The sequence below is a fragment of the Squalius cephalus genome (assembly GCF_949319135.1).
Source record: "Squalius cephalus genome assembly, chromosome: 10".
Lineage (NCBI taxonomy): Eukaryota > Metazoa > Chordata > Actinopteri > Cypriniformes > Leuciscidae > Squalius > Squalius cephalus.
This window is the reverse complement of record NC_137131.1, coordinates 30,615,246-30,628,641: the sequence shown is the minus strand read 5'-3', so window position 1 is coordinate 30,628,641 and position 13,396 is coordinate 30,615,246. Positions and strand designations below refer to the sequence as shown.

General features: G+C 41.6%; 2 protein-coding genes across 3 annotated transcripts in view; one reads left to right on the top strand and one right to left on the bottom strand.

Moving 5' to 3' along the window:
* Positions 1-13,396, top strand: part of thumpd3 (THUMP domain containing 3) — a 200,770-nt gene that overhangs the window by 131,839 nt on the left and 55,535 nt on the right. The window lies entirely within an intron of this gene.
* Positions 1-13,396, bottom strand: part of plxnb1b (plexin b1b) — an 83,336-nt gene that overhangs the window by 29,777 nt on the left and 40,163 nt on the right. For both annotated transcript variants that reach the window (XM_079883277.1, XM_079883278.1), the window contains exons 14-16: positions 8,833-8,923; positions 8,121-8,278; positions 58-209 (exon numbers count right to left, since the gene is read on the bottom strand). In XM_079883277.1, coding sequence (XP_079739403.1) covers positions 58-209; positions 8,121-8,278; positions 8,833-8,923 — 401 coding nt within the window. The remainder of the gene's footprint in view (positions 1-57; positions 210-8,120; positions 8,279-8,832; positions 8,924-13,396) is intronic.

Below are 13,396 nucleotides of genomic sequence, written 5' to 3'. Positions count from 1 at the left end.
AAACAAAAACAAATGGCCAAATATTATTTAATCAGTGTAATAAGTGGTGGATAATACCTGGTGGATATTTCATATAGATGTGGTATAACAGTGCAGGGAACAGCCGCAACAGTCACAGACTGAAGGATATCCTGAGCTTTCTGTCCCAAGTTAGACCCAGAAACGGTTAAAGTAATGCCTCCTTCCACCAACCCTGACAAAGGCTCCACCTAGGGACAGAAAACCAACATCTTAAAGTCCGCGAGAACCGGAAGTTGCAAACGACTTTTCTCCAGTGTTGTGACGTATTTCCCAGTGAAACGGAATATTGAACAGAGGGCAGGGTTTTACTCTAGCGCTCCTCCTCTCCATCTCTGCTCATAGCAGACTAACGGTTTGAGGGGAGTGGTTAAGCGTTTCCCAAACCAAGCCGTCAAACCTACATCATCAGAGAAGGAACGCCATTCCAGACCGGAAGTAACTTTTCAGACTTTGATTAAAGATTACGACGGCAAACAATTTTTTTCTGTGTATTAACTTGCACGGATTAATTTTTCACCTCAAGACTAGTAATATGCACTAACAAAGTAAACAGGGTTCATTTTGATTTCAGTTGGACTTTAAAGGTCCCGTATTATGCCCCTTTTCACAAGATGTAAAATAAGTCTCTGATGTCCCCAGAGTGTGTATGTGAAGTTTTAGCTCAAAATACCCAACAGATCATTTTTTACAGCATGTTTAAATTGTCATTTTTTGGGGCTCAGAAAAACGCGCTGTTTTAGTGTGTGCCCTTTAAATGCAAATAAGCTGCTGCTGCACGGCACAGAGGGCGGAGCTTCATGAGCTCGCGCTCAGTCTCTCAGGACAATTTCATCACGGAATGATGATAATATCAGAAACTCTCAGTAACGGTGTTCATTTCGAGTCGGACAATAATGCCTACAGAGTCAGAGTGCTATATAGAGATGGAACAGGTATAGTTTAGTAGTTTAATTACGGTTATAACGTATTTGTCATCTGCTTGTATGTATCCACTATTAATAGCCTACAAGTCTGCTGTTTTGGACCAGGTCCGAATGTATGGAATTCCAAAGCTGCCAATATTTAAAAAAAAAAAAATACAAAAATAAATATACAAATAAATGTAAAAATAAATAAATATATAAATAAATATACATAGAAAAGCAAAAAAACGAAAATAAATAATTATTTATACATTTATTTCCTTATTTATGTATATATTTATTTTTTTCCATATTTATTTATTTATTCTTGTATTTATTTATACATTTATTCATTTCTACATTTATTTATTTCTACATTTATTTATTTTTACATTTATTTATTTCTACATTTATGTATTTCTACATTTATTTATTTATTCATTTATTTCTTCCTACATTTCTTCCTGCATAGGGTAATGAGGAGGGCGTGGTTTACCTCAGACATAGCAATCGAGCTCAGAGTAAGCGAAGGCGAAAGGTTGAGGCCACAGTGACACCCTGTGGCGAAATACAATAAGTATAGCTCACTGACGTCTGTGACTGCGAGGTATATGGTCAAAATCCTAAATCTTACTGTGTGACATGGATAGGCTACTCTTTATTCCGGACATGGCCGTAACATCGTTTGGTCTGGATTTGTAAAATGTCCTGTGCTAACAAACATGAAACAGGGACTCTGAAACGGAAGCACTTGATATTTTCCATTTTTCGGTCAGAACTCACAGAAAGGAAGCAGGGCACATATAGGCTACAGTGAAGTCAACGCAAGCATATTGACCAATGCTTTTGAAACGAGACCATTGCATTTTAATGTAGCCTAATTTCCAAAAACAATACTGACAGCAACAGAAACATTTTTTTTATTCTATTAAGCGGTGGTAGTCTTAAGCCTACCTCCATAAAATCATGTCCAGGGGCAACCTTATTAAATGTATGAATGTCACGTTAATCCACAAGCTGCTGAATTTGCCGTGGCAGGCAAAATTTATTTTGAATTGCAGATTCTGACATTATAGCCAGGGGACTAAGGTTTTCACGGATGAAATAGTGCACATAGAAATGTCTCCGTGGACGGCGCCGTCTTTTATTTCAACCCGTTATATTCGCTGTAGGCTATCACTGCCATAGTTTGACCAAACTCCTCGCCACAATCATTCCCTTTAAATAGACTCCATAATGGTTTGCCAGCTGATGATGATGATGATAACAATAGCCTATAATAATAATAATAATAATAAAAAGAAAGAAAGAATGATAATAATAATACAAATTAAAAAGTTATGTAGGCTACTAGCTATTTTTTTTATGTTTTTGGGCTACAGAAATTTTTACAAAATTTAACAATAAATAATTTGATTTGATCTTTGAAGTAGCCTATTAGATAGAGATAGCTTCGATATTTGATCACTATGGTTGGTTACAAAGACTTTACTATTCTGAAAATAATAACGAGATACAAACCTGTAAATATTCAATCGACTTTTCTTAAATTCAAAACAAAATATTAATGCATTCGTAATTTCCATTTCTGAATAGTTGCTATATGGTCACGCAGGTTTGCGCATTAAACTCATGGCCCCGAAAAATAGCCTATCAACAATTATGTTGTTTCCCCGAACATGACCCCTCTCTGCCAACTTTTTGAACATTTGGTCATTTATTTATTTATTTATTTATTATTATTATTATTATTTAAATAATGCATAGGCCTAAATAGAAATGATCAGAAACAAATCCACAGCTGAACCGCTTCAACGTCTTGTTGTTTTTGATTCGGTGTATTTTAAGGAGTCAAACGAGTGGATTGAACTCACTCATTAAGACAGTGACTTTCTGCCACCTGGTGTCTGTTTTAGTTTCATATTAAACGTAGGCCTATCACTTCATTGATTCCATCATACATTTATGTCTTCAAAATGTAAAACACTTCATAATATTTTTATGCACTTGTAGGCTAATTGCTGTGTAAATGCATTAAGATCTCTTCTATATTGATGGCTCTGATGAAGCTCTGGTTGGATTTTAGTGGTAGGCTAACTGCCCAGTCTTATCCTCTAACTGAATTTATCGATGTGGATTAATGTGACGTTTAACGTTTAACGATTAACGTTCATTTAATAAGGTTGCCCCTGGACATGAGTTTATGGAGGTAGGCTAAAGACTATCACCGCTTAATAGAATAAAAAAAATGTTTCTGTTGCTGTCAGTATTGTTTTTGGAAATTAGGCTACATTAAAATGCAATGGTCTCGTTTCAAAAGCATTGGTCAATATGCTTGCGTTGACTTCACTGTAGCCTATATGTGCCCTGCTTCCTTTCTGTGAGTTCTGACCGAAAAATGGAAAATATCAAGCGCTTCCGTTTCAGAGTCCCTGTTTCATGTTTGTTAGCACAGGACATTTTACAAATCCAGACCAAACGATGTTCTACAGCCATGTCCGGAATAAAGAGTAGCCTATCAATGTCACACAGTAAGATTTAGGATTTTGACCATATACCTCGCAGTCACAGACCGTATCAACTTCAGTGAGCTATACTTATTGTATTTCGCCACAGGGTGTCACTGTGGCCTCAACCCTTCGCCTTCGCTTACTCTGAGCTCGATTGCTATGTCTGAGGTAAACCACGCCCTCCTCATTACCCTATGCAGGAAGAAATGTAGGAAGAAATAAATGAAATAAATAAATGTAGAAATACATAAATGTATAAATAAATAAATGTAAAAATAAATAAATGTAGAAATAAATAAATGTACAAATGAATAAATGTATAAATAAATACAAGAATAAATAAATAAATAAATAAATATGGAAAAAAATAAATATATACATAAATAAGGAAATAAATGTATAAATAATTATTTATTTTCGTTTTTTTGCTTTTCTATGTATATTTATTTATATATTTATTTATTTTATTTTATTTTTTTACATTTATTTGTATATTTATGTATTTATTTATTTTTAATATTGGCAGCTTTGGAATTCCATACGAATGATGATCAAACATATGCTGATGAGTTTAATAAAGTTTATTGTACATCACACAAAAGATGAAGCGTCAGTTTTACTTCAGAAAATCACCGTAAGAGCTGAGTAAACACAGTAAGTTATAAGAAGTGCGCACGTACATAAACGAATTTCGGTAGAGTTGAGGGAGCATTTTCTTTAAAAACAAAATAATTACACCTCGTCTTCAGCGGCTGCCTCAGATTTCGGGAGTAAATAGAGAGAGCTATGTGGATTAATACATCCAGCCCCACAACACCTACAACGCTTGAGAGACATTAGGCTTGTTTGAGATGCGCCTCGCCTCGCCTGAAATGTACGCGAGAGTAGGCGGCTGCAGTGAGAGGAGGAGTGAAAAAAGCGCAGGCAAGCCGGACAGTTCTCTCTTCTCGCAGTGGATCTGACACCTGCGAGATCAAAGACGGATATCGCGGGATTCACCGGATTCATGCTCGTGCACAGTGTTGCTAATAACCTGAATGGAATTTAAGTTCTGTTGCTTTTATATGAAAATAAATATAATGAACAAGACACCCAAAGTAGCATACTTATTTAATTCCATTCCAAATACATGTTTATCAGTCTTTTTTCTTGTGTTTTTTTTTTTTTTTTTTTCTTTTTTTTTTTTTTTTATAAAAATTACATTGCATAACCCATAGTGATCGCACTGAGTTAGTTTGGGAATATTACCACATAACGTACACATAAAACATGATATCAGAGTTTTAAAATCAAACATTTTAAATAAGAGCAATACATCACGGTTGTTTAAACCAATGAACATCAAGCTGTGTCGTCAGCAAGTCGTTTCCCATCATGCTTCTGATCAGCGCAGTCAGTGGAGAGCAACTGCGCTCGACTGCAGAATCCGACAGGTGCGCCTTGCGCTCGCGAGAGATTTTTGACATACGTCAGCATGACATCAGAGCAAGGCGGACCGCACTCGGGCACATTTCTAACCGGCATGCATCTCGCGCTGATCACCGGTGATCGATTCTGCGCAGATTTTGCTAATCTCAAACAAGCCTATTCTCGTCAGTGCAGCAGCTGTGGACTCGATCAGGGCGGGTCTATGTTAAAACGGCAGTGTCTGTCAACACTCGTGGGCGGGGCCTGGGCTTAGTGACGTCACTAAAACAGCATTCTGAAAACAGGTCGTTGGGAGACACTGCTGATGATCAATGGGGATTAATAAAAAAGGAGTGAGTGGATTTTTATCACTATTGGGTGGTTGTGTACACACACTGCCAACACACATTTATGTCCAAACAGCATGCAAAAGTGAATTTTGCATAATACGGGACCTTTAAGGATTGATTTTTTATTATGTTGGAATAGATTTAGATTTACATTTACACAATTAGAAGTGTTTTTTATCCAAGCTGACTTACAGTGCTTTTAAACATATCTACTGTAGAAGTCATTTGAAATGAATGATTATTTTTGATAATTATGCTTTAATTATTGCTCATAGGGCCAGATTTACTAACAGCTTGCACCAGCAGAAACCCTTCTTTTGGCATTAAAAAAAACTACTGTCAAAAATGACTAAAGACACAGTAAAAATTTGCTAGAAAAGGCATGGACATTTATTTTTTGCAGCTGACCTTATTGCATATGTATTTGTAGGAGTTTCCTTTCAGACGCAGCATTTATGGGAGGATAGTATTCAAATAAACCATGCAACATGATTTACTAAGTCAATTTACTGCTATTTGTGCCATTATTTAAAGCTACACTGTGTAACTTTCTTAGTTGATTCTTAGCAAAAAACACTTAGTTCTTTCAAAAATATATGTGCTCATTAATGTATATTTACTTCTTTCAAGTAATAAAGTATTCTCTTAAGTTTATAATCTGCCATTGAAAGTACATACGGGTGAGGGGTTCGTATGCCGGTCGCCATGTTGCCCCTCCATCTTGAAACTACATTAGCCAAAGAGGGACATGCCTGTAAATTCAAGTTTCGCCTTTTGCGTTTTTCACTCAGTGACACCTGACGAATGCGAGGGGGAGATTACTCGCGAGCTCGCGAGTGCCGGCAGATTTGAAAGATAGTGTGGTGTGTGTGTGTGTGCGTGCGTGCGTACTCACATTTGAAAGAGAGAATTAAAACGTCAACGCGACAGACAAATCAGCAAGACCATAGTCAATATTGGAGTAACTCTTCCCAGATGGAAAGAGCTCATGAGGAGAAAAGATTTTAAAACGGACGCCGAGGTTGCCTGCTTTCTTCTCGACAGGTAATTCAGCCTGTTGAAATTCATTTGTGTAAATTCGAAGTTTTATAGTTGCTTGTCTAACCATAGCATGGTTGTGCATAACGCCAGAACGACCTCTATATAACTTCATCCTCGCGTCAATGGTGAAAAAGTATTGTTTACCTTGTAACATAAATCTGTGCTGCGACAGATCACAGGTAATGAATAGTTTTAAAAGTGCAATTTTTTAAGCTATATAAAAAAGGACACTGTTAATTTTAGTTATTTTTAATTGCTTTTACTTTGTACACATTAGCCTAATCTGATTATGCTGGGATAGCCGATTCCAAGGGTGACGTTTACCTCCTGACATCTGTCCTGTAGTTTTATTCATTTTAGACGTAGGCTATTGTTTATTATTGTCATGGACGAAGTGATAACTGGAAGCCATGTTAATCTTGGAATAATACGGCCACCGTAGGAGTTAAAACGCTCTCGGAATTGAGAGGAACAGAAACTAATTTTCACTGGGTAGTCATATACAATTTCACCGCTAGATGGGGGTAAAAATCACACAGTGTAGCTTTAATGCTGCTAGGAGGAGGCACCACAGAGAACAGAGTGCGTGTGGTAGAATAGAAGGAGAGAACTTTTTCCAGTCATGGAAAAGTAATTTATTTGGAATGCCAGATGTTATCTGAACATATTGTTTGCCAAGCCATGGTATTTTTAATTTACTGCGCCTGTATTGTTAGTAGATTACCCACACCTGATTATCATCGGCTCTGCTTTTTGTTACCCTGCGCTAAATTGTACTGCTCTTGATAGATTGTGTTGGTCATAATGGAAATGAGCTTAATTTTTTATCAGTGATTTGATCTGGAGATTCTGTAATCTTTCAGAAAATGTGTAATAGCACCCCCTACCGTATAAAAGTGAAAATACGGAAAGTCGTAAAATTCCGTCAATGGCGGGGAAGCGTGGTCTCATAAATGACGGTAAATTCTGTCAATGGTGGGGAAAGAGTTAATCTGTTAAATTTATTCATCATTGATTTATGTCTTTGAATGGCACAGCATTATGTACCTATTGCAAGTCATAAAAGAGGGTATGCATTGACATCACTTTCCCACCGGAACACGCCCCCTCAGCCGGACTGAGTGGCAAAAGAGCCTTCTGCGTGACGGGATTTAATAGGGGAAACTGCGAAAACGTGAGTAAAACAAACGAATTTCAGTCTAAACTAAAGGCTGGACTCAATATAGTGTTCCTTACAACTTACCAAAGATCAAATGATCCATGGAAATTGACATGCAACCAGGAATAGTGTTTCCTGAGATTTATATGTGCCTGATTTTGATGCCGGGGAAATACATAAAGCTAATTTGCCTGTGAACGCTTTATATAAATACAATATAGGTAGGTCTAAATCCGGGTGTTCACTTATACCAATGTTATATATACAGTATATATATATATATATATATATATATATATATATATATATATATATATATATATATATATATATCATCATCATATTGTCCAGCCTTAAAACTTTTATAGTTTATTTAAAAATATCCAATTATTCAGAATATAAAATGGTAAATATTTAATTGATGAGTTATCAATACAATACATATATAGGGTATGATTTTACCCCAAAATTCAAAATATTGACACAAAATGATGTTTCACTGCATGGAGTCCAGTGGTTTTTATAAATTGCAGCGATCCATTTGCTTCTCTGTTCTGTAGCTTTCGGCAGTCTGTAAAAATATACTTCAGATTTCTTGTCAAATCTATTTGTACAGTCAATCTCAAAGCTCGTTCGCATCTTAGATTTGTTTTGTGTGTTTTTCGTGGCATTCACGCTGAAAGATACCAAAGATGCTGCATTTAGTCAAGTTTGAGAATATTTTACAAACCAAATGAATCAGAGGAGCAGGACAGGTCATTTGGATGTGTTGAGAACAGGAACCTCTGTAAACGCAACCGGTCCCACACCACACACAGCTGTACTTCTGATCTGCAGTGTGACAACGGCTACAGTCCGAGTGTCCAACTGTACAGTTATATAACGTCACTGCAGTAGAGAAAGCACACAGAATCACAGTGATCAGAGTAAAATTCAAATACATGAGTGAGATTCAGTAACTGGATTTTCAAAGAATTGTGCAGCTTTATTTAGCAACCCTTCAAACAAAAACAGATTATCAGGCCACAGGCATGACTAAACAGAGCAGGGGGAGACGGACAATAGGAGACATTATCAAGAAAATAAAAGGAACATTCCATGAATGCTGGTGTTCTATTACTACTTTGTAATTTTTCACTTTGAACCATTCAAGTTATTAAACGCACGTCACTGACTGTAAGAAAAAAAAATCGAACAAATACTTTATTATTTATATTCATTAATATAAAGGAACATTAATCACTGTTGTACATTCAACTTATGACTATTGCTAAAAAAAAATGTATACACATACATGTGTGTGTGTCCTGATACATAAAACCATATAACTCAATAGGGTGTCCTTTCTTATTCACATGACTGTGTATATATGTGCGTTCATGGGTGCATGCATGCATTTTGCACAAACAGCTCAACATGAGCATCAAAAGAATTATACTCACCATAAAGATCAGTGCTGTCAATATGAAAAGTGTCTTTTCTCTTTACATACACCATGGCATTATACTCTCCAACTGGCTCTTCATAAGAATACTACAGAACAGATGGGCAAAATTTACATAGCATCAATATCATCTGCAAACTGCTGTCTTTTCTCACAGAAGCATACATTTAAAACTGCTACATGTTGTTGTTGTTGTATCTTTAATTGTTGTTGGCATTTGCCTTTATTTTAGACAGCATTGTAGGGAAGTGACAGGTTGGTTTAAACCAGGAGAGGCAAGGATCTATTTGCTGCAGTCATTATTAATAATAAAAATTAAAACAAATCACTAGAGCACTGGAGAACCACAAGAACAATGCAAACCAACTTACAGTAAATAATGACGAGAACAGACAGAACTAAACAGAGGGTATAAATACACAGGACAATGAGGTAGAAAACAAGGAACAGGTGGGACTAATCAATTAACAAATCAGTAACTAAGGCAACTAATGAAACCGGAATCAACACAGAGAGGGAACAACAGAAAAAAAAAGGGAACAGAAATTCATGACAACAAAAAACGTACTCGGTTACTAACGTAACCTCGGTTCTCTCTAGTAGAGGGAACGAGTACTGCGTAAGATATCTTACGCTAGGGGAAAATTATCCTTAATTTTTCAATAATGCAAAACGCGTTGCGGCAGCATACAGACATAGGCGAGGCAGCTTGCGCGCCTATTGGCTGTTCTGCGGCAACTGCAGCAGCCTATCGAGCGAGGCCTGGCGTGACGCCAGACCCAATGAGGGTGCTTCGTGCCCGCTGCGTCACATCCCGCCGAAACGGGCGTGGTCTAGGCCTATAAATACCACTCGCAGGCAGCTATTATCTGGTTTTTCATCACCGAAGCAACCAGAGCGTGTGCATGCACGGCAAGATACGCAGTACTCGTTCCCTCTACTAGAGAGAACCGAGGTTACGTTAGTAACCGAGTACGTTCTCTTACGAGAGGTCTCTCGTACTGCGTAAGATATCTTACGCCAGGGGACCCAATGCAAGACGCCGTGCATGCAGGGATCTGACACCACAGACCCAAGGGCGAAAGCCCGGGGTTCATATAGTGCACAATCACCCAGGGAACTCACAGGGAGTCCGGGAAGAGGGAGGGGGGAAGCCGCACTCTTCCACGTATAGCAGCGTCGCTTAGACGCAAATTACATCATACAGACAGGGCGGGGTACGGCCTGAACTGATGGGGAAATGTGGATCTTACACAGTTTGCCCAAACACATCTTTGTGCTATTGTTTTACACTGTCGATCATTGAGCTGTGCTCAGTAGACACAGCATTCTGAGCTGATAGCATCAGGACAGACAATACTGGTTAACTAGACCGACAGCAGCCTGGCCTGCAGGGCGGGAACCTCTAGGTTGTAAAACCTTATAAATGTAGACGGGGAGGCCCAGCCCACCGCCGTACAAATATCTTGCAAGGCAATCCTACTCGACCAGGCCCACGAAGAGGCCATGCCTCTCGTGGAGTGCGCTCTGACACCCAACGGGCACTGCATGCCCTTGGAAGCGTATGCTAGCGCAATAGCATCAACTATCCATCTGGATAGGCTCCGTTTCGACGCGGCTAGTCCCTTAGAGCGCCCACTGAACGAAACAAAGAGCTGCTCTGTCTGTCGCGTCTCTTTCCTCATCAGGGACCGGTAGGGCTGACAGGGAAATGACCTGCGCCCTAAACGGTGTGTTGAGGGATTTTGGAACATAACCGTGCTTAGGTTTGAGTATAACCCTTGAGTCATTAAGCCCAAATTCCATGCACGTCGCGCTCACTGAGAGCGCGTGTAAGTCCCCTATGCGCTTCACTGAAGCGAGAGCCAGCAGAAACACAGTCTTGAAAGACAGATGTTTCAGATCAATCGTCTGTAAAGGCTCGAATGGGCCACCTTTCATGGCTTCCAGCACCACAGAAAGGTCCCATACGGGGACTGAGGGAGGTCTGGGAGGATTCAGTCTCTTAGCCCCTCTAAGGAAGCGGATGACTAAATCGTTCCTTCCTATTGACTGACCAAGCGTTGTTCTCGAGAACGCTGCTATAGCCGCCACATAAACTTTGAGCGTGGAAGGGGTCCTACCCTTATCCAACAGCTCTTGTAGGAAGGAAAGCACCTCCGTCACTCCACAGTCTGTGGGTGACACGCCACGGGCTGTGCACCAGCCCGAAAACACTGACCATTTCGAGGAGTAGACACGTCTCGTAGACGGAGCTCTAGCCTGCGTGATCGTGTTTAACACTCCCTTAGGGAGTTCAACATGTACCCGTTGATGGCCCAGACATGAAGGGACCACAATTCCGGGTGAGGATGCCAGATCGAGCCGTGAGCCTGAGAGAGGAGGTCTCTCCTCACTGGCACTGGCCACGGGGCAGTACTCGCTAGCTGCATCACAACTGGGAACCAAGGTTGGTTTTTCCAGAGCGGTGCTACGAGCAGTACTGAGCATCCTTCTTCCCTGATCCGCTCTATCACCTGAGGCAGGAGAGAGACGGGGGGAAAGGCATAGAGCGGGCGGCGGGGCCATACATGAGCCAGCGCGTCCCTGCTCTTGGAGAACAACTCCGGGCAGTGAGCGTTTTCTTGAGACGCGAACAGGTCTACTTCCGCTCTGCCAAATTTCTTCCACAGCAGTTGGACTGTCTGTGGGTGTAGAGACCATTCGCCTGCCGGAACATTGTTCCTGGACAGTCTGTCTGGTCCTATGTTTAGGAGCCCTGGCACGTGCGCTGCTCTCAGCGAGTGCAGGTTGCGCTGAGCCCATACCAGGAGGCGTTCTGCTAGCCTGTGCAGGTTCCTGGACCTGAGGCCGCCCTGGCGATTTATGTAGGACACCACAGACATGTTGTCCGAGCGGACCAGGATGTGGCGTCCTTTTATTTGGGGACAAAAACGCGTCAGCACGTTGTCTACTGCCAACATTTCGAGGCAGTTTATGTGCAGGAGCTTCTCCCGTTCTGACCACTGGCCGAAGAACGGTCTGCCCTCGAGCAGCGCTCCCCATCCCGAGATGGATGCGTCCGTAGACACCACCTTCACCCTCGAGGAAGTCCCCAGGCTTACACCTGATCGGTACCAGTCGTCCGCTTTCCAAGGTTTCAGAGCTGTGACGCACTTCTGATTGACCTTGAGACGAAGCAGACCGGATGTCCACGCTCGCCGTGGGACTCGCGCTTTCAGCCAGAATTGCAGTGGGCGCATGCGGAGCAGGCCCAGCTGGAGCACTGAGGATGCTGAGGCCATGAGACCCAGCATCTTCTGAAATTTCTTGAGCGGGACAGATGCGCCGCAGCGGAAAGAGTTCGCTGCACGCTGAATGTCCACCGCGCGCTGTGGTGATAGTCGCGCTATCATGGACAGCGAGTCCAACTCTGTGCCCAGGAAAGATATCGTCTGACTGGGGGACAGAGAGCTCTTCGCCCAATTGACTCTGAGACCCAAATTCTCGAGGTGATCGAGTAAAATGGTCGTGTGCTCTATGAGCACTGAGCGAGATTGCGCTAGAATCAGCCAATCGTCCAAATAGTTCAGTACTCGCAAGCCCTTCATTCTGAGGGGTGCGAGCGCCGCGTCCATGCACTTCGTAAATGTACGGGGTGCCAGGGATAAACCGAACGGCAGGACTGTGTACTGATATGCCTGGCCCTCGAAGGCGAATCTCAAAAATCGCCTGTGACGTGACGCTATCTGTATTTGAAAATACGCGTCTTTCAGATCTATTGACACGAACCAATCTCCTCGGCGAATCTGCGCAAGGATTTGTCTGGTCATGAGCATCCTGAACTGTCGCTTCACAAGCACTCTGTTCAGTTGCCTTAGAATGTCACCCAATGAGGGTGCTTCGTGCCCGCTGCGTCACATCCCGCCGAAACGGGCGTGGTCTAGGCCTATAAATACCACTCGCAGGCAGCTATTATCTGGTTTTTCATCACCGAAGCAACCAGAGCGTGTGCATGCACGGCAAGATACGCAGTACTCGTTCCCTCTACTAGAGAGAACCGAGGTTACGTTAGTAACCGAGTACGTTCTCTTACGAGAGGTCTCTCGTACTGCGTAAGATATCTTACGCCAGGGGACCCAATGCAAGACGCCGTGCATGCAGGGATCTGACACCACAGACCCAAGGGCGAAAGCCCGGGGTTCATATAGTGCACAATCACCCAGGGAACTCACAGGGAGTCCGGGAAGAGGGAGGGGGGAAGCCGCACTCTTCCACGTATAGCAGCGTCGCTTAGACACAAATTACATCATACAGACAGGGCGGGGTACGGCCTGAACTGATGGGGAAATGTGGATCTTACACAGTTTGCCCAAACACATCTTTGTGCTATTGTTTTACACTGTCGATCATTGAGCTGTGCTCAGTAGACACAGCATTCTGAGCTGATAGCATCAGGACAGACAATACTGGTTAACTAGACCGACAGCAGCCTGGCCTGCAGGGCGGGAACCTCTAGGTTGTAAAACCTTATAAATGTAGACGGGGAGGCCCAGCCCACCGCCGTACAAATATCTTGCAAG